Below are 22309 nucleotides of genomic sequence, written 5' to 3' on the forward strand. Positions count from 1 at the left end.
AGTAGACTGACGCCTACCCTCCCGCCTAACGTCTTGGGCATTGGTGTGTAATGGGCACCGTCCAACACGTGCACAATTGCTTTGGCTCATCTGGCTGAGCTGAAGGTTGCCCGCGATTTTGCCCGCGATTTCATGGAGTAAAGGGAGGCAGAAATGTTTCCACTTTGCGGTACTCCGTTCCACGATAAACTGAACGAATTTTTGGATGTTTTTTAAGAAAGCAGTTTTTCTTGATGAATTGAAAAAAAAATACACCACGGGGCATGGCCGATTATCTCGCACTTTTTGGCGCACCTCATGGATCTATGTAATTTTTACGGAAACCTCTTCAGAATGATGATAGGAAACTCAAAAATAAAATCCACAATTCCGTCGCGAACCAGTTTTAGCAAAAAACGCCACCCAAAATTTCAAATTTTCACGTTTTGGGTGCAGGAAAGTGCGACATGAAATATTACGTCATCGTTTTTACACGGCCAATCAATGAGACTTTTATGGTCCAAATTGAGGGTTTTGCCTTTCTCCAAGAAGAGTTGGATGAAGTTCCTCGAGTGTGCCGGCAGGTGGAAAAATGTGCAGGAATCGGCAGAGGCTAAAATCGTTGAAAAAGCAGAGATGAATCTCGGCTTGTCCTTCACGTCCAGTGCACACGTCATACACGCAGACATGGTAGAAGACGTAGCGCTGTCAAAGTTAGGCCTAACACTCCCGATGATCAACTCTTTAAGGTAGCCTGTTTATAGGGCAAGTATAGTTCTTTTATTTTTATAAAGCGTTTTGATACGTCCCCGTCGATAAATGCACAAGCTCACAGGAGGCAGTAGTAGTAGGCAGGAATTATTTGAGTCCATTCCTGACTTCAAAATAAATTCACGTGTTCGTCATTAAAGTAACACTGACTAAAGTCATTTAAGTGTCTGACCACCATGATCATGACCACTCTGGCTGCAACTTGTATTCTTATGCAGGGTAGGCTACAGTACAACCACAACGTACATTATAAGTTTTGCTCACTTCCAGTGAATGCCTTTTAAAATTTGGAAAAAGTTTCATATAGGCCTGCAAAGTTCATTCAGTTTTGTCTTTCATAGGCCTAATCAATCAGTCCATAGAAATCAATTACAAGTCAGGAAAGTCAATATTAGCAGTGAGAGAGTACAAGCATTTTCAATGAAAACAGAATTGTATCAGACCAGTCTCATACGGTTTGTAAACAGGATGTCAAGCGAACTTTGTATATGGAACTCTTTCCTAAAACTTTTTTGCCTTGACAATGATAGGCCTTTATTGTAGTAGTCTGTCCTGTGTAGGCCCTAATATTGTAATAATATCCTATGCTACCAAATCTTTTTTTTTAACACAGGGATTTGGATACCACCAGAAAAGCTACATGTATAAACGCTTCTGTGATGTTACCTTGATAGGCCGTGCTGAACGACATCCAAAGAAGCGACCACCTGAGAGTGAAGGTGTGTACCTCTTCATTTTTGTATAGAGTCATCACTGGTTGTTGTCACAATTTCAATAGCACCGAGCATGCAGAAAAACTAACTACGTGACTTCACATGTTGTTGTTTCATAACCTGTTAGAATTGATAATCTGTGAGTTTGTTTTGTCATATATTAACAGAGACCTTTCATTACTCATGTTTGTGCGTACTTAAGTGGATGGTTTCAACTGTACAACCATTCTTTTTTTTTTGTTTCATTGTTGGAAGGTCCGATCACAAGACTATATCTACTGAAATTTTAAAAAATTGGCATTTTGGAATTGTCATGTATCTGATTTGCTACTGTTCACAGAGGTTTTAAGTGCCCGCAAACAAGTTCAGTAAATCATTTGCATTTTTTGAAGCTGTTGCTACTATAGTGTCACAGTATGCTTGAGACTTTTTTATCAGATTGTATGTGATAAACACAAATACAGTGTCATCTCGCTACTCACAATCTCGCAGGTAAAATGCAGTCAGCCTATCGTAAATATCGTAGTGTGGAAACAGCTCTTCTGCGTGTTTACAATGATTTGCTATTGGCTGTTGATGAGGGTCGAGAGGCCGTTCTTGTGCTGCTTGATTATTCAGCAGCCTTTGACACAATTGATCATCATGTCTTGCTACAACGCTTACATCACCGCTTTGGCATCAACGACTCTTCCTTGGAATGGTTCACTTCATATTTTGCAAACCGTCAACAATCTGTGCTAATCAATAAGATTTCATCTCCCTCGCATAATGTTAATACCGGAGTGCCACAGGGATCTGTCCTAGGTCCACTATGCTTCACAATGTACACATCCCCACTGGAAGATCTCATCGCATCATACGGCGTCAGCTGCATGATCTACGCTGACGATATTCAACTCTACGTCACCATGACAGAGCAGCAGCGTCCTGACGTCATTCAGCAACTAGAGTCATGTCTCTCACCCATACAATCTTGGTCCACTGCCAATAAACTCAAATTGAATAGCGACAAAACTGAAGTCATCCATATCACCTCTTAGTTTAAGCACCATACTCCAATTGAAAGTCTTCGCATCTCTGACTGCTGCATCAGACCTGTCACCTGCGCCCGTGACCTTGGAACCATCATCACGTCAAACCTCCGAATGCAAAACCAGGTCAACAACATATGCCGCTCTTCTTATCTAGCTCTCCACAAGATTAGACAAATTCGAAATTTCCTTGACAAACAAACGACGGAAAAGCTTGTCCATGCTTTTATCTCCTGCCGCCTTGATTTCTGCAACAGTCTACTACACTGTATCCCCGATTCTCAAACCTCGAAACTTCAGCGCATTCAGAATTCAGCCACCAGACTTGTTACCCGTTCATCATCTAGGCAACATATAACTCCTATTCTGCGCAGCCTTCACTGGCTACCTGTCAATGAGCGAATCGTTTTCAAGATTCTACTCCTCACTCAAAAGTGCATCCATGGTTCAGCACCAGCATACCTCCTTGAACTTATTCAAGTACATGTATACGAGCCACAACGCACCCTCTGTTCTAGTTCAACATTGCTGCTCAGTACACCTGTCACTCGCACTAAGACTTATGGATATCGTTCATTCAAGTATGCATCACCATCGCTGTGGAACTCTCTCCCACACCATATCAGAACTGTCAAAAATGAAAACGAATTTAAGTCACTACTTAAAACTCACCTGTTTCATTAATTGCTTTATTTCATAATATTACTGTGAAGCGCATTGAGATGTGCTATGTGATGCGCTATATAAGAAATGTGTTATTATTATTATGTGGAGTCATTTTAGATTTTAATTGAAAATTTTGGATTTTGCCTTTTCAGGAAGCCATCAAATACCCAGTCTTTAGAAGAATTGGTGACGATTTCACAGTGACGACGGAGATCATTGCAGGAGTTGAGGAGTTCGTCTGTCATCTATACAAACAGTTGGATTGTTCTGATGTGAACACTGCAAGGTACATGTTGATCTGAATTACATGTAGTGCTTTTTTCTGATGTGAAAAAAGTTAGAGAAACTATACGGCTACTTTTAGAGTGACCATCACAAAATGTCCTATTTTGTATTAGGGTATTACTTCCTTTACTTGGAATACAAAATGCTTTCAAATTAAGATTGTTTTCAGAGAATTGTATTCTATCCCAATATTCAAGTTACACAAAAATTGCTCACACTAATAAATCCGAAGGTATACATGTGCACTCAAAGTTTTCCACGAAGTCCTTATTTTCAAACATTGAGTTTGGTTGTGTTTTGCAACTAATTGAAATCTAAATAGATTCATGTAACTGATTGTTGTGCATATTCAGAAAAAATCAAGTTTCTAATCATAATTGATGCTTTTCAAGCCAAAAGACATTTCTCTCAATCTATTTGTCCAGATACAACCTGTTGCAGATGGGAACTGGGATGAAGTTATCAATGCCTCCAAACAAGGATGCCTTGTGCCTTCATGTCAAGAGGGCAAACTACCAAGCAGCCATATACAAGAGAGCCCTGGATCCGCATCCTGTGGTACCATCTCCACACGGACATGGATGGAAGGTCAACAGCGATGACATTTTCATCCACTGGATGGATCTTCCACCTGCTCCCAACAGTGTTATGGAATTAGCCCATTGTCCGTGCAAAAAAAGCCAGTGTGCCAAAGGAAAATGTAGCTGTCTTGAAAACAACTTGCTATGTACCGACTTGTGCAAATGCAGCAACTGTGAGAACATGCAAAGTGACCAGCAGTGTACTCAACCAGAGAGTGATGATTCCGATGTTGACGAGTACTCTTAATCCTTACAGCTTTCTTCATAAATCCTGTAATCGTTCGCATGAATTAAATTTTACTCTGTCAATCCTGAAAAATTTTTGGAGCATGTTAATTGGAGGTTTACCCTCTGTCTCAGTCCTTCAAAATTATCGTTTATTAGCTATCTTTGTGCTTAGGCAGGGCAAGTGGCATTCTAAAGCAGAGTGATTGCTTCCCAAATAAATTTGGGATGGATTTATATGTATGCAGGACTTGGAGCATTGACAGTGGGTTTCCAAAGATAATGCATTTGATGAGGATGTTTTGAGGCAAGTAGAAAAGCAATGTTCATTTAGGCCACCGTTTAGAAATGATGCCCAAGGTTTGCTTCAGACTATGACGAACCTCGAACCAAGACTAGCCGTAATGTGACTGTATGCCATCATGATAAATATCCTTAGTAGTTTGGAATAACCCTTCTGTTGTGTGAACAGAGACAATTTCACAAACCAGCTCACCAGAATTTTCTGTGTATTTATGCTAGGTTCGTATGTGACAGCGAGTATGCCATTGTGGTAAATTTCCTTATTATTTTGGGAAAGCCTTTATCTTGTGTGAACAAGAGACAATGTCGCAAACCAACTTATCAGAATTTTCTGAGTGTTTTCATGCTAGGATTGTACTAGTATTGTCTACATGTATGTAAATAATTTTGTCCTTTTGAAATGCAGTTTGGTCGGTTGTGGACTAATGAGAACATGAAGTGAGTCAGACATAAAAACTGGTACATGTACATCTTGTCATTTCAGACAAACAAGCCCCTTACTGCAAATGAACGTGCAATTTGCGAATTTAGACCAAATGATTGAAGAAATATTTAGTCTTTGCTTGATCTAGTTTGTGAATGAGACATGTACATCACCATTCATTGATATCAATATCATGATGACATTGACAGTTTTTTAGGTTTTCAGTTCAATGGGATAATTTGCCAACAGATGGCTACTTTCAGTATGGTGTTTGTGAATCATGAAGCATTCCTCTCATTTAGGTACTATGAACCTTCAGAGTTTTGGAGGTGTTACATTTGGGATATCATAATTACAAAGTACAAAACATGAATGCATTCCTGATGACTGCTAAAGTTTGTGCATGTGATAAAGTCTTCCCTTTTAGATTAAATTAATCAAGAAATATTAATGTTATACAGGTAACACTGATAGTCAGTGTCAGCATGTGTATTTCAGTATACAGAAGAGCCACTTTCAATTTGAAATATGACTTGTGTTTCTAGTAATTTGGAAGCAGGTGTTTTTTCCTTATATGGAGTGAAGGTGCGGGTATATGAAGTACAACGGAATAAAAGAATTAATGAAATTTTCTTGAAAAAAGTGATAATTTACAAGAGTTTATTTATTTAAAGGGTTTCAACAAGAAATACATGTACATTTGTGTACTAGACATGTTAAAAATTAATTTAACAAGGAAATACATTTTTCAATATAAAGAGCTTGATGTTAAAGAAGAGTAAGAAAACTTCAATGGGAATAGCATTGTGATAAATCTACCAGATACTTTGCAATCGACACTTTTGGACAAAGTTTTACTACCTCAGCAGACACTCAGTCCCTTTTCAGCAAGCAAGAGCAATACCAAAACTTTCCCCATAGAAAATGTACATGGTTTTCTAACCCCGGCCAATAGAGGGCGCCCTTTTTACATCGATAATTAAAATGCAAATATTTTAATAAATGGTGAACTTGGGATTGTGGATTTTGATCTTTTGTGATCCATAAGGTCTAAACTAACAACTGGCAGTGATTCCACTTAGATCCAAGAGGTGCGCCAAGGAAATTGATTTCCGAGCACATTTTGCTGCCGTGGCCCGTGGTCTAAACAGTTTTATAATCGATCTGATTTCATCGTTTATAGGTCAGTTTTATTTCTTTTATTTGGGGGACTTGCTCTAGGCCATTCAAGATCAAGGATATTCAGTACAGACTATTCCATTGTTGTAATTTGATTTGAGAAAAAAATATTTTAAAAATGTGCTTAATATACTTAATATACTACATCATGTTTTTATTTCATTATTCACCTTGCTTCATGGAATGGCTATATGGAATGCCTATTTCTGTGTCAAAACGCCTCTCAAAGATATCCCGTTAACGTTTTTAGGATACAAGAATGCTCATTTTGCCACAATTTGTAATTAGGTGGTAATTTAGATGAAAATGTTCCCTAATGTTAAGAAATACTTTTCTTTGCAGGACTGAAAATGGCAGACCTGTAGCTACATTTAATTTCAGTAAGGGCTATATGCAATGCCTATTTCTGTGTCAAAACACCTCTCAAAGATATCCCGGTTTTTAGGATACAAGAAAGCCCATTTTGCAGATGAAAATGTACCCTACATGTTAAGAAATATTCTCCTTTTCTTTGCACGACTCAAATAAGCAGATCACTAGCCAAACTTAATTTCAGTAAGGGCTGTTTGGAATGACTATTTCTGTGTGAAAACGCCTGTGAATGAAACATATTCCTTTTTCAGGATAAAAGAATGCTAATTTTGTCACAATTTGTAATTGCTTGATAGTTTAGACAGAAATGTAGGCCTACCCTACATGTTAAGAAATATTTTCCTTTTCCTTGCATGACTCGAACCAGCAGATCACTAGCCAAACTTAATTTCAGTAAGGGCTATATGAAATGAATATTTCTGTGTCGAAATGCCTCTGAAAGATATCCCGTTTTTAGGATACAAGAACGCTCATTTTGCCACAATTTGTAATGAAGTGTAAAAAGGAACTTCGTGAATTTTTCAGTCAACATTTATTTTGACATGCTATCTCCTTGAATATGTAAAAAAAGGAAGTGGTGTCCATACCTTTTACAGGCAGAACTTAAAGCATTTTTTTAAAATTTGAATATGCCAAATAATCTTTTAACTCTAGTATTACATGTATATCAATTGCGCAAAATAAGTCTCAGTTGAATGTCACTTGGTCCATGCATATGCCATGGTCCTTTTGCTATATTTTCTTTAATCAGCAATTTGACATATCTAACAGTAATTCAAATCAAGTTGCATAGACGTATTCTGCAGTGTAAAATGTCCTGTTAATCCTATTTTTGCTCTCAGAATAAAGATCAAAAGCCACGTCGACCACTCTGATGATTTTCACCTTGTGATAATTATATTTGCGATTGGTACTTAAATTTGTGACAAATACTTAGCTGAACAAAATCTACAACTAACTCCAAACACTTGATCTTGCATTGCACAAGGATTTGTGTATTCTTGAAATGAGGATTACTTATACTCCCCTCAACTCAAATTTCAGATTGGTTGGTATAAATCTTCTCCCCATTTTTAATGCTTTGCTAATTAACACGGTATTTTATTCAATGAGAAAAGGATGGCAGTCACGCCATCGACATGTTAATTGCTGAATTTCTATACATGTAAATTTTCCGATTAATTAGTGACACGAAGCAATTACAGACTACTTCAAAGACAACATTGTCCGTCGCCTTCGCGAACAACGAGGGATCATAGAAATATTTCTATAAATCCTGAATTTGGACTGATAGTTTCTAGTTCGAGGTATTTCTTTCACCACCCCCCCCCCAAAAAAAATTGCAGGCCTATTTTAAATTTGGATAGAGGAGGGCAGCTACGTTCAGAGCTTAGCGCAGAGTTTTAATATTACATTGGGGGTGTCATTGGGAAAGGCTGATAAAAGACTATCGGGCTAACCCCCATAAAACTGAAACGAAAAGTGATCTGCTGGCCATAATCTTTAATTTACATTGAAAAAAAGAGGCCAATCTTTTCCCTATAGAGTCAACAGGCGGAGCTATTTCGGTCTGAATTTACACTGTTTCCTACATGGGTGCGTATGTGATAGTGCAACCTGTCAACTTGCGGCTCCCATGGCAGCAGACCAAAAGGGGCGTCTTGTCTTTTTTTGTGAGATATTTACCAGTTTAAAAAAATGGCGTTATTTTTTTTGTCTGCGGAAGTTGTCAACAAATAAAGATTACTGCCAAATTTCAGAGTAATGTTCACCGTCCATCTCGTGTTGGGTTCGTGTAGGGTTTTTTGCACAGTGTTTCACAGTGTAGAGTTTGTGGATCTCGGCCTCGCCAAAAAAACAAGTTTCCGCGGTGTGCACGACTCAATGGAGTAGGGTTTGCCACTCTCGTGTAGGATTCGTGTAGGGTTTTTTGTACAGTGTCTTATGGTGTAGGGTTTGGGGATCTCGGCCTCGCCCAAAAAATACAAGATTTACCTGGTGTGCACGACTCAATGGAGTAGGGTTTTCTACGCTCGTGTAGGATTCGTGTAGGGTTTTTTGTACAGTGTCTTATGGTGTAGGGTTTGGGGATCTCGGCCTCGCCCAAAAAATACAAGATTTACCTGGTGTGCACGACTCAATGGAGTAGGGTTTTCTACTCTCGTGTAGGATTCGTGTAGGGTTTTTTGTACAGTGTCTTATGGTGTAGGGTTTGGGGATCTCGGCCTCGCCCAAAAAATACAAGATTTACCTGGTGTGCACGACTCAATGGAGTAGGGTTTTCTACTCTCGTGTAGGATTCGTGTAGGGTTTTTTGTACAGTGTCTTATGGTGTAGGGTTTGGGGATCTCGGCCTCGCCCAAAAAATACAAGATTTACCTGGTGTGCACGACTCAATGGAGTAGGGTTTTCTACTCGTGTAGGATTCGTGTAGGGTTTTTTGTACAGTGTCTTATGGTGTAGGGTTTGGGGATCTCGGCCTCGCCCAAACAATACAAGATTTACCTGGTGTGCACGACTCAATGGAGTAGAGTTTTCTACTCTCGTGTAGGATTCGTGTAGGGTTTTTTGTACAGTGTCTTATGGTGTAGGGTTTGGGGATCTCGGCCTCGCCCAAAAAATACAAGATTTACCTGGTGTGCACGACTCAATGGAATAGGGTTTGCCACTCTCGTGTAGGATTCGTGTAGGGTTTTTTGTACAGTGTCTTATGGTGTAGGGTTTGGTTATCTCGGCCTCGCCAAAAAATACACAATTTACCTGGTGTGCACGACTCAATGGAGTAGGGTTTGCCACTCTCGTGTAGGATTCGTGTAGGGTTTTTTGTACAGTGTCTTATGGTGTAGGGTTTGGGGATCTCGGCCTCGCCCAAAAAATACAAGATTTACCTGGTGTGCACGACTCAATGGAGTAGGGTTTTCTACGCTCGTGTAGGATTCGTGTAGGGTTTTTTGTACAGTGTCTTATGGTGTAGGGTTTGGTTATCTCGGCCTCGCCAAAAAATACAAGATTTACCTGGTGTGCACGACTCAATGGAGTAGGGTTTTCTACGCTCGTGTAGGATTCGTGTAGGGTTTTTTGTACAGTGTCTTATGGTGTAGGGTTTGGGGATCTCGGCCTCGCCCAAAAAATACAAGATTTACCCGGTGTGCATGACTCAATGGAGTAGGGTTTTCCTCAATATCTTCTGGTGTAGCCTAGGACTTTGTGTTCAGATATGTATGTGATGTACATGTACGGTATATACATGTACATGACGTATCACAGCATTCTCTGTTCAGCTTGATCTATTGCTGTTCAGAACTGTATTGGTTTGAGTGAACAAATTCTTCATCTGCACACAGCATATGTGTAGGGTGAGTAGGGTTTTGTAGGCCCTACAGAAAACATGTGGTCAAAAATGTTACCGCATATCGTGCAGGGTATCAACGTCCAAAATAAAAGTCAGGTACTCGAATACTTTACGTAATGTTTGAACGGAATGGAGTCTGGAGGTACGTTCAGAATTTACCTTTTTTATAGTTAGGATTCATTTCAATATGGGCTTCAATCTTTGCACCAAATGAAAAGAATCCCATCATTGACTTTGCAACAGAGGATTTTAAGTTTCGAAAATAATCAGATATCTAAAGTTAATGTAAACATTTGTATACCTGAAACATTGCGCAAGGATTCTTTATTTTATGCTTTCATTAGGAATTCGGAGTGTGGAGTCCGCATGATAAGGACACAAAGTTTCAAAAATTCGGTCAACTTTTGAGGGAATTGATTTACTGCAGAAGTGAATAAAAAAATACACACCACAATTTTTACCATATAGATGCCTTGTAATTATATCTTATATTTTAAAAAACTTTGTTTTCTTTAGTAAAATTTTGTAATATTCTGTTATAATGTAGTTTTATTTCAACATAAAAAAATAGTTGTTTATTCTTGAGACACTGCGCATGCTCGGTGTATATGTTGCCAAGGAACTGTGAATGTGGAAGTGCATGAATAAGACCTTACTAATTGGCATTTTTCTCATATTCTGCTGTTTGAAACACTTTGATATTGTACGATAATATAAAAAAAAGTGTTAAAAAGTTCGCTATCCTCTTGTGAGACTTTAAAAAGGAATTCTTGTAATGAATCAACGTGCAGGACGATGTCAAGATCTGAGTCCCTGGCTGGGCCAAATACAGACCTGATAGGCTAGTTCACCTCTTGGTTGGAAGTTGTGTGCAGTCCAGTCGCAGCTTACATGTCATGTATTAGGCCCACGCCTGTTTGTTTTATTACGTTCTTGAAATCATTGTAGAAATCAGTCTATGATGGCAGAGACACAGACAAGGCCCATGCGTGTAGTTCCTTCCGGGAAGATTTATCGACAAATTTTTGACGCCGAGGTAGGCTAGCATTCACTGCACTCGTGACATTTTCACATGTTCGACACACCATCCCCCTTGCCTTGGCCCTTGGGTCGATGACAGTATAGTCACCAGATCCTTTTATTGTCTTTATTTTGCCCTTAGCTTACTGTAAATACCAAGGAGACTTGACAGTAGGCCTAGATAAAGAGGCTCATAAATTTTGCATGCTTGTTTTTTCTGTTTTCTTTTTCATGTGATCTTAGAGAGGATGTCATAAGAAATATTTTGATATAGGCCCTACATTGGATTCCATTCGTCCTTACAAAGCAAAGAAATACTGATTAATAAGGGGTATATTGAGATGGGGGGGTGGTACATGTGTAGGCCTAATGCAGAACAAACTGCGCTTTTTGTAGGCCTACACAAAAATGAGTGTGGATTTTGACTAAAAGCTTAAAGTCCATATTTTCATAAAATTTCGGTTCTCATTCTTGCCTTATTTCAGAGAATTAAACATTTGCTTCACTTGAAATTTCAAAAAAATTAAAGTTGAAAATTAAATAGAAGAGCTAGAGCATGCGGCAAAAGACAAGATTTTAATCAAAATTTCCTAAATGAATAGCATCCTCACTCATTTATGCATGTCCCGAAACATAGATGTTAGGCCCTATTTTGTAAGATTTTTTTTAAGCAGTTTGTTGACCAGACCTACTCTCAACAGAATATGTAGGCCTAATAAGAAAAATGTACTCTGATCAGCTTTTCCCTGCCTGCGTCCATTTTCTGCAGTTGCCTCTTCCTGTTAGTGTGACAGGTTTTATCAGAACTATGTTAGAACTTCCCATGATCTGGTCAGTAGTTACTCTGCCATATGATGCATTGGCAGTCCTGATTACATCTGTTTATACTTTTAACTGGCAGAGAAACTGAACAGGCATAGTCCCAGTTGAAGGGAACTTAAATTTAACATGACAAATCTGTGTCTCGCTCCTCACCTTCATGTAAGCCCCATTTCTCAAGATGGAATTCAGACCTACAAGTTTGAACTTTTCCCCTGAAAAAAATCCTACAAAGGAATCACGAAAAGAAGGAGACTTATTCTTCAATTCAGAATAAAGGACAAATTGTTTTACATTTTGGGGATAGGATAGGGTTCTGACTGGGGTAAGTACTGCACACCTCTAACCTCTCAGCCGTTCGATCACATGATTATGGAAGGTAAATTTAATACTTTATTTAATGCAGTATCGGTACAGTGCCAGCTGTATAAAAATGTGCAGCACGATGATGGTACACTTTATTATTGTTACAATGCCAATATGGCACAAGCATACAACTCCATCTCATAACAGTCAAAGATAGTTTGCATTGGAATTTTATCCTTGAGCAATCTTTCATACTTTGCTTTTAGGTCCAACTTGTCAATACCTTGGAGAAGACAAAACAAAATGTCACACCAAGTGATTTAAACTTGAAGACGGCTTCAATACCACTGGTTCAGGAAGGTCGGAGCTCTATGGGAGAAAGCTTGTTGACTAACCGACAGATTGAGTGGATAGAGAGCATGCCCAATGACTACAAAACTGAAAATCCGGTTTTGTTCAAGTAAGTCTGTGCAAAGCACGGCAGGCATTTATAATTCCCTGAGCACGCCGAGCCAGGCTGCTTTTGTTGTTGGTGGTGCAGCTGTGCTGCAGGTTAGAGCTCTGTATTTGCCTGTACGTATACATGTATACCTGAAGCAGGAGAAAGTACAAAGTTCAAAATTCACAGTGGACTACTAGACTACACCGTCTAATGGTGTAGTCTATGCTTATATCTGAAGGCTTATATCTGAAGGCAGTGTACTTTATACTAAACCACTCGCATCATTGGTCTTGTAAAACTGGAATTTTGTATTGGCTGATGGTCAGTGACTAGTTTGAATGGAATTCAACCGTCAACCCCTTACCATAGTCATCCATATATCACGGTAATGCAAACAGCCACAAAGGGACTGTGAAATGCCATTACTCAGAATGCCCCTCTGATTTTCACTTTTCATATTGTGCTATCTGCTTCGAGCAGGAACAAAAGAGGGCGTGTTTTGAAATGACATTGACAGTCCTTTGGTATACATTCACTGCGTAGGTGCGCAAGTTCATGTGCGTTTGACGCAGAGCACACTGGGTACGCGCCACGAAAAATTTAGTCTGCAATGTATGGTCTTCGCCTGCTCGCCAAACGTGTGCAAGAACCCAGTTGGAAAGTTTAGTACCATCTGCCTTTCTTTTGCCGGTGACGGTGCACTTCAGCGCATGGCGGATTGGTATTACCAAACATAATTTTCCCCGAAAGCCACTCTAGTAATTCTGTATAAAGATTCATGCAGTATTTCTGTTTGTTTTTTTTTTCAATGATAGATTCTTTTTTTATGTGGCTCTGTTGTTCCCTACAGGAAAACAAAAGAAGAAGAAATTGCAGCGGCCACAGAGCCAGTGTCCGTGGTAGCAGCCAGAGAAGTCAGGGGCTTGGCAGATCGTGTTGGTAGGTTTGCAAGTTGACGCATTGGGGATGGGTCATAGAGCAAAGGACAAAGGGTACTTGTTTCCTAGTAATCTACAAAAACTGTAAATGTAGAACAGCGTATGAGGGTATCCCACACTGAGAAAATGTAAACATTGAAAATTGACTTGAAAATTGGAAAATTATTATGTTTTTATTAATATTTAAGGCATAGTTTCTCCCTAATTGGAATCTCTTTCAGTGAAAGACAATTGTTACCAGTAATGATCGCACTCACAAGGTTCAGTCAACAGTCCAAAAAAAAAAGACAGTGAAAAAAGGCAGTGTCCTGTGTGCAGAATTATGTATGCTTTTGCAAAACATAATTGGTTGTCTAAAAATGGACCACAGAGTATCCAAAGATGCACACGTCATCCAGACTTCTGAGGCTGAAACCTGGTCCTTTCATTTATTCTGTTGCAGAGGCGGAGAAGACTGGTTCAGATATTATTGAAAGGATAGCAGAGAGCCGACGTTTGAGGCATGAGGCAGCCGTCGAAGATCTTCACCAAGATCTGACGGTCATTTCTAATGTAAGACCCTGACCTAAAGCATAAAGTAATTCAAGGAGATGACCATCTTTACACGTGTGCGTTCTGAAATGTGACACTCCCAGTCTCCTGTATTTTAGCAAGTTACAATACCCTATAGAGAGTCTGCGTGGCTGCCATCTTGTAGGCCAGTGCTTTTGTTCCACAGGGTATACACAAAGAAGGTTTCCCTGTGGAACAAAAGAACTGCCCTCCATGATAGCTACCATGCAAAGCCTTTATTGGTCAAAGAGGTGTTCAACACAGACATACACCTCCACATGTCCGGCTTATTAATAATAATTTTTCATTTTTAAAGCACAAATTTCATACAGATATTTTTAAATGTGCTAAGCGATGACGACATTTAACTACAGTGTAGTCATGCTGATGGGAGTGCTTCAGGCAGTCGCCAAACAACCCACATCTAACCTCATCCACAGAGGGGAGACATTGAGAAGCAGTTACCATTTTAGAGTTGGGAGGAAAACCCCAGAGATGAATAATCTGGGTAAAACCCATGGACTCAGGTAGGGACTGAAAACCCAATCCACATGTGGACCAAGCCGAGGATTGACCCCGGTCCGCTGCGGTGGAAGGCGAGGAAAGAATCACCAGCCAACCTAGCTCCCCGGTTCTGGTTCAGGCCAGTATATGCCTAGCGGCTGCAGCCACCTCCCACAGACATGCGTTCACAGAGTGTCACTTACTGCAGCCAAGACTTGCAGATACTTCTTGGGGCATAGAAATTGTATGTGAAGACCCCTGACCCTGTCTGACAACTTGAGAAATTGCATCACTGGTTCATACCTCTGTAACCATCTGTCACTCTGTTCAGGACCTGGAACCCAAGATCGCTGATGCCGGGGATGTGCTCATTGGCAAACTGCAGGAGAATGACAAAGGTAGATAGTGTGACCAGCTCTCTGTCTTTTTTGTTTTGTATCATTTACTCGGCCACTGGTTTGACCGTAATTTACCGTAACTGAACTGCTTTGTTTCGCATGTTTCTTTCTTTTCTTAGAAATCGAAAAGATGTTGACAAGAATTGCACAGGATGATGTGAGTATGATTACAATTTACTGAAGAAAAATATGGGTCTGGTCATATGCCCTAAACCTGCTGAACATTTTTAAGCTGAGTGGGTTTCCCTTGAAAAATATGCCAAGCAAACTGAGGTGTTTTGCAGTTAACTTGCAATGTTGTCCTCTTGTAAACTGTAAGAAGAGCTACAGATGAAGTAGGGCGCATGAGTCGGGTTTGACAAGTCCTTCGAGTCATCATTGTCAATCTTTTAATGATTTTTTCATACTTCTCTTAAAGACTTTCTGTGAATTCTCTGAATATACGGCTTTAATTTTTGAAAAAGATTTATCTGTTTATTGACACAGGATCTGAGGGACTACAGCCTTCGAGAGCTCAATGAGTTATGGAATCTGATTGGCAGTCAGTCCATCAGTCGGAGGCAGTGGATAGCAGACCTGGACAACACACTGGATGGATTTGAGACTCAGAGACTCAACAGGGTAGGGCCGCCTATCGTGACATGCCTTTTTCACCCTGTTCTTTTAACCTCTCCGCTTTGGAGGACTGCTACTACCACACCGTTGTGTGAGGATTAGTGCATACCACACATACAGTCTAGTCACCATGCAGCTGCTGGTTTAATGGGGTCTGCTGCTGGACAGTGCCCTCCATTCAGGACAAACCACAGCCCAGCAGTCGCGGTCAAAATAATTCCGCCGTGAAGCGGTTAATCTAGTAGGACTCGCATCACTTTTTATAAGATTGTAGCTCATTCTCTGAAGAATCTGTAAAAACTTTGCAATGCCTGGGTAGTTTAATAGCAGCACAGGGAGTATGAGGCAGGGCAGTGCAGAGACCAGTGGGTTCATATGAAACTGGCTTTGCAAACATTCATATGCTAACCTAAATGACGTACATGCATTTTGCTGGAAGGGATGGCATCTAGTATTTCATTTCCACTTGCTGCTGTGGTGGCTGTCTGAATTTTGTTCTCAAAATTGTAATTTTGCAGTGGTCATCATGGTCATGGTTGTGAAATAGTGTTGCTGTGTAAGGTACATCATTTTCCAGATCAGTACACAACACACCTGCTTTGGTGCCTTGCAGAGTCAGAGAAAAGATGCATTTTTGTTCTGTTTTTATTCATTTATTTATTTATTTCGGTTTAAAAAACTCCAATACAAAAATTCGAAAATTTAAAGTGATTGGATAACATTATGTATAATTTAAAGGTATATAAAACATTAAAAAGTACTAGTTACAAGTGCTGTAGTCAAGACCGCCATAAGACCAGACACAAGACCATGCACAAGACCATGCACAAGACCAGACACAAGTAATAGGGTGAACAATAAATTAGGGTGGTTGGTTGGGTGAAATTTTTGTTTACCCTTACTTTTTAATTGCCCCAAAATTTGGTTCGGATGATGGTCTGTATTTTTTTTTTTGGGGGGGGGAGTGTATATTTGTCGCAGGTACTAAGTCAGTGTCAGATAAATACTGTACATGTGCACGTCAATATTACATAGCAGCACTGTGATTGGGTAGTAAAGCAGCTGGTTATTGAAATACAAACACACTAGAGCCGTCCATCTTATGCAAAAAAAATAAAACAATACAATGTACAGGACGATGTACATCTACGCAAAATTAGGCTCGGGGCAAGGCACCACAAGTTTTTATATTTTATTGATTTGTCAAATAAAAAAATACAGGTTCCGCGTGATTTTCTAGGTTGGGTCGGGTAACTGGAAACACAGTTATTTTTTTGTTTGGCCTTATCTAGTCTGACATTGGGATCTCTTTGCCACTGCCAGATCCAAGAAGTCCTGAAGTCCTATGCCAAGAACATGGAGAAGATTGCGTACGTGATGCCACCGGATGTGCAGCGCCTGATCAGCAAGGAAGCGCAGGTCATCAACCAGACCATACTCAACAACAGGCGGGCCTATGCGGATCTGTTTACGCGGCTGATGAAGACAGACGTGGAGAGGGACAAGAACCACCACCGCATCTGGGAGACCCGGGTGACTGACTGGAAGCAGCTGAACACCGACGTAGCGGTCGATAAGTTCACGTGAGTATGGACCCCTTGAGCAAGTGCCCTCTTACCACAAAGCGGTTAAGGGCAAGGTTAGGCAGACATTTAAAATGTATAGCCTGTGATTTCTGAGGATTATCAAGATTATAGGAGTTTATGAAGATTAATCATTCAAGTTTTTGTGGGGTTCGGGCACTTTGTTCCGTAAAGCCAAGTGTAATTTTGGCATAGTCATAGCCATTTGGGAAAGTGCCCAAACCTTGCTAGCTTGTGAAAGCCCTAAAAACTCCCAGCATGTTATTCCTGTCACCGTGAGAAGCTGTTTGCGGGATGTCTTCTGGATTTCTTTTCATTGCCCCAATCTCACACCTGCTATTTGCATCTGGTGCCTGGTACCCATGCAAAAATGTGTCACAGGTCTGCACATTTTTAGTTCACAATTACCCATGCACGCAGGTACTCGTGCAGGGGCAGTGTGTTGGCCTGAAGGGATGTCATATTGCACTCTGCTGTTCGAGCACAGAAGTCATGGGGCACCAAAGTTTTGTCGAGGTGTGTCCTGTATGTGAGTCTGCTGACCAGAGGCTTCTGCACTGATGATGAGCACTCTATACTAGCAATGATAGAAGAAAAGTTTTGTACTAGTCCTGTTATTAAAGCATTGAACATCAGGTTACAATAAGTTGATATGCCTTAACTGGAGAAATGTGCTTGAAACTTGGCATAGAATTATTTTCTACACGTATCAGAAATCCTTGGCTTACAGTACAATAATCAAAGGCATTATGTTGGCCTTGTCAAGCAGGAGATACTGCGAAGGAATTTATCAGTTTTCGTGAAAAGATCTTCAGTAAATTAGTCACGAGAGTTTAACGTGGCATGGGGTTTGTATTCACGTGGATGTGTTTCCTCAGCACAGCAAGTGCACAAGACAGATTGGCCGCACAGAGTACACCAATTTTCAGCTGTTGAAAATCGTATGCCTATGAAGCTTAACAGTCAACTTGGTGATGGCTTTTGTTGTCTTGAAATTTTGTTAGATTATTCATGCAAAGCGAGGAGGTGAAAAGTCCCTGCCGGATTGGCTTTCTTCTTGAGGAGCTGAAGGCAGAACAGAAGATCTTCAACAGCAAGAGGTTGGACCTTCTGGAAGCACTCAGGTAAGTCTTCAATCTTGGCAAACATTGGCCCCGTTCCTTCCTAAAATTAGACACAATTTAGAAACTGATTTTAATATAGATCCATTTTGTAACATATTTTATGACTTCATTTAAAAAGAAGGACTTTGAACTGGTGCATTTCTTTTAAAATTTTCAAAATAAACTACTCTGGATCAAATTTGTGATCAAGTCATAGAAACTTCAATATCATCCAGTCTCAAGTCAGGTCGTAAGCTGTTCGTATAACTCTGACAAATAAATGTTCATCTCTGTTCCTTCAGCAAATGTGACCTGATTTTAGTGAACTTGATTTTGTCATTTGATTTGCAGATGACCAGGTCAAGATCCTTTGTGATTACTGTTATCGTACAGTGCATTCAAATTGAAAGTTAGCTCTGTGAATTGGAATGGGAAAATGTGTGAAAAGAAGTCACTTTCTCATTCGCTCTCACATTTTGCAAGGCAAGAAAAAAATTTCCCACTTGTGTAAAGAATCTTTTCCCACTTTGGAAAAATGTTTTTCACATCTTGTGAAATAAAAATAAATTCCTTGGAAAGAAACCTAATGTGGAGAGAATTTCTCATTCCCAGAGTAACTTTCAATCACAGTGCATTGCATGCCAGCTACAGCATTCAAGAATGGACTCTCTATGAGATCCGCAGTGATTTGACCTGGCCTCTTAAACCCCCAGGGAAATGAAGCCACCGGGGTCCACGAAGACTGCCGTCTACGAGTGGAACAAGCAGCTAGCCACTGCCAACCAACAGTTGGAACAGCTGCACATTAAGTACCTGGGCAAACTACACAAAGAATATGAGAGAGTCTGTCAGGATTGCCTTGACCAAGTGGACAAATATAGGGTGAGCGGTTGGTTGGTACTTCGTGTCAAGAGAAAAGATGGATCGTATGTCGTCAATAATTGTGGCAAAGGAAATTTCATGACGTTAAGAGTTGGAAAGAACAAGGATTTCTATTCATCTTCACCCCCAGGAGGAGCTCCTTGAGGCAGGGGTGTGCACCGAGGAGAAGGTACAAGAGGTTATTGAGGAGCACTTCCTACCACAGGTGGGCAACCAGCAGAGGATCTTTGAGAACACCCTGGAAACTATCGATGTAAGTCTGAATTAAAGAGGTTTCTCTGAACTAATACTGAGCATCAAAAATACCACCTACATCCTTTTCCTTTCGTGCCAGTATGCCCACATGAATCACGCGCATTCAAAATGAGTCTGATTTTCTGTTTCAAAACTAGCTGTCAGATGTTTGTGCAATCTTTAACTGTCACTTCGTAGCAATCTCTTTGCAGAGCTATATTCAAGCTCTTACCCAGCTTCCCATGTGGACTCATTCATAAGGGTGGTTCAACCCATGGATCAGGGCTGTGTTTACTGAATACGTAGAATGAGTTACAGTATTAGTGTTTGGGAACAGATTTCGACACGGGCTTGGAAGAAATGGGCACATTTTTTCAAAAGGATGCAAGTCCTAGCTTGAGGTCTGTTGCAGATGCTTTGACATTTTTAACATCTCCCCTGCACAAAGCACATCTTGAAAATAGTTTGCAGTACCCACTGCTACATCTGATTTGGACCGGCCAGCCAACCCCGGCAAGTTCAGTGGTCGAATAGTAATGACGTCTACACTAGTAAGCAGGAGGTCGTGGGTTCGAGTCCCACCCGAGTAAGCTTGTGAATTTTTTTGCAAGCTCTTGGACAAGCACCGAGTATACAGTGTTTATAAATATATATATTTTGGGTAAGGGCGAAACCCGTAAACTAAAATTAACATCTCCCCGACGCAAAGTACATCATGAAAAACGTTTATGAAACATGAAGCAGCCTGTAAGCAGCTGGATTGTTTCTGTCTCTCCTTCTTCCCCATCAGAAATCTCTGGAGCAGCTTGCCGAGAAGCACAGCGAGCAGTTGCGCTCGCTCTTCAAGTTTACCCAGGGAGCGGCCCACCTGTGGGACGTGCACGAGGTGGGTCTGGCCAAGAAGGAGCGTGCGTTGCAGGAGCGACTGGAAGATTGCAGGCACGAGCATGACAACCAGAACCAGGTGGGAACGGGAAAAGAAAATGAGCTGATTTACCAAAATGAGGGAAAAGTCACACGAGCTGGTTTGAGATGTTGCCATCAGCTCTGAGCTGGAACAATGGAGGGTGTGTTTTACGCATGGAAATGGCAGCTCTTTGGTGGACTTGTACCCATTTGGCACGGGGCATGCTGAGCATGTTCAACCATTTATGTTGGCACAAATGGCCTTCGTGTGTGTGCCGGGTGCACACAGGAGCCCGAATGAAAAACTTGCCTCTCACTTGCTGATGAGGGTACTCTTCAGCCCAGGGCAAATAGATTTTGTAAAGGAACAGTACATGGGTTGGAGTTTTGAGTGATGACCACTCCATTGCTTTGTGCGGACCAACTTATGTGGAAGGAAGGAATCTGGTATGCAGGTTTTGCTGCACTGTTTTGATACTGAAACAGATGGCGAAAGTGTCTTAACATTCACTGCATCGTTTTCCTGCACCTAGGATATGGAAGCCAACCTGGATATCATCATTGACAGGCTGAGACAAGAGAGCAGCGAAGAAACATTGAAGGACCGCCTGCAGAAAGCATTGCTCATGCTGGACAAGATCAAAGCAAGGTACACACATCCTAGCTTTTGTAATTCTTGGCAGCATTTTAAAAAAGCAAGCAATTTCAACGTGATTGTTGATAGTAAGGTGATGATGGAAAGACTCTTGAAAAAAAAGAGGAACCCACAAGATAGAAGTCTAAAAACTTGTTGATCAAAATTGGAAGCAGGTCATCGCAAGTCCATCATGACACTAACTAATCACAAGGAACAGGGTCTCCAGTCAAACAACAAAGGAATTACATGAGATTTGACAGTGGCTTTCTGTAGTCATTTGTCATCCCCTGATACAGGGAACCAGACTTGTGTGATTTCACTCATGCGACCGACTTGTCAATCACTGGTAACGATTTGTGACTAGTAGATTTGCTCTGGGGTTTGGGGGGTTTTGGGGGTTTCCGGAGAGTTGTAGTACACTAAGATATCTGTATTTAGCGGACCATGTCATCCTAGCCCTCCCACACACACCCCCACCCCAGAACACAGCAAGAGGACTGAAAAGGAGAGTTTGTGATTGAATAATTATAATGCCGTCTTGTTCTTTGTGTGGACTTTGTCTTCACTATGTCGTAATGTTTTATGGCAAAGGAAGATATTTCCCTCTTATTTTGCACTGTTTCCTACGGGTGTGTATTTAGTGAAGTCCAACTTTGGAGGCCAGTGTTTTACCTGGGTCTTGGTGTCTCACTTCTGTTGAGCCAAATAATGCACCATTGGTTTTACTGTGTAGTGTTTGGATTTTGGAAGATTTGGGAAGGTTTCTAACAATACTTGTGGCGTTAAGGAAGCTAATGAGGCAATCTTTGTCATTGTGTAATGTCAGCTATGAACAGTTCCACAAGGATCAGATGCGGCTTGTGAAGGATTATCCAGACATGGTCAAGGAAGAGCTGCAAAGATACGACTTGTCAGTTTGCACGTTCTTTGAAGTGGACAGGATGCATCCCACGGTAAGAGCCAACACTATTTCTGAGAAGTAATCAGAAGTTAACAAAGGCATCACTCGACCGTCTATGAGACAGGCAATAGCTGGATAGTTTGGTAGGGCATTGTTAGCCCTAACCCTGCCGGGCGCGGCACAGTCCATCAGGTGAAAAAGTCTGTTTCACCTTGATGCACATGGCAACAAACAGCAGCCGAACAAACTGGCCACGTTGAGACAATGGAAGCTAGTCCCACTGAACAGTGCCACTGTTGGATCTTGTGGTGACTGGCAACCACAGACTCCCAGGCTAATTGGCCTTGGGGAGGGTTGACCTGTTGGATTTTGTCACACTGGGCCGGCAAGCCACTTTGACAAACGATGTAGGCATGGCAGGCAAGCTAAAGTAGGCTGGGAGTTAGGGTTATTGTTTCTCTGGAACTTGTACTTATTGTTTTTAAGAAAGTGATACTATACAAAATTACAGAGCATTGGGAATGTAAAACCGTGAATCTGTTCCATACTTAGGTAACCAGAAATAACAGTCTGTAGACTTGGAGTGGC

At 40.8% G+C, this 22309-nt stretch overlaps 1 protein-coding gene and 1 long non-coding RNA gene across 3 annotated transcripts in view; both read left to right on the plus strand.

Annotated features, from left to right (window-relative positions):
• The first annotated feature begins 5 nt into the window (after nt 1-5).
• LOC110986630 (uncharacterized) lies at nt 6-5620 on the plus strand. The gene is made up of 4 exons (XR_015427244.1): nt 6-744; nt 1364-1469; nt 3313-3446; nt 3871-5620. It is a non-coding gene; the product is annotated as an uncharacterized LOC110986630 (long non-coding RNA).
• A 4854-nt stretch (nt 5621-10474) lies between these two features.
• Nucleotides 10475-22309, plus strand: part of ccdc180 (coiled-coil domain containing 180) — a 39240-nt gene continuing 27405 nt past the window's right edge. For both annotated transcript variants that reach the window (XM_087143619.1, XM_087143620.1), the window contains exons 1-14: nt 10475-10917; nt 12293-12486; nt 13319-13407; nt 13849-13958; nt 14794-14860; nt 14980-15017; nt 15347-15481; nt 16799-17058; nt 18063-18182; nt 18875-19043; nt 19174-19296; nt 20068-20241; nt 20717-20832; nt 21647-21773. In XM_087143619.1, the coding sequence (XP_086999745.1) occupies nt 10840-10917; nt 12293-12486; nt 13319-13407; nt 13849-13958; nt 14794-14860; nt 14980-15017; nt 15347-15481; nt 16799-17058; nt 18063-18182; nt 18875-19043; nt 19174-19296; nt 20068-20241; nt 20717-20832; nt 21647-21773 (1800 nt within the window). In that variant the 5' untranslated portion in view covers nt 10475-10839. The remainder of the gene's footprint in view (nt 10918-12292; nt 12487-13318; nt 13408-13848; nt 13959-14793; nt 14861-14979; nt 15018-15346; nt 15482-16798; nt 17059-18062; nt 18183-18874; nt 19044-19173; nt 19297-20067; nt 20242-20716; nt 20833-21646; nt 21774-22309) is intronic.

The sequence above is a fragment of the Acanthaster planci genome, linkage group LG11 (genome assembly GCF_054643075.1).
Source record: "Acanthaster planci isolate LZ-2023a linkage group LG11, COTS_SCS, whole genome shotgun sequence".
NCBI classification, from domain to species: Eukaryota; Metazoa; Echinodermata; class Asteroidea; order Valvatida; family Acanthasteridae; genus Acanthaster; species Acanthaster planci.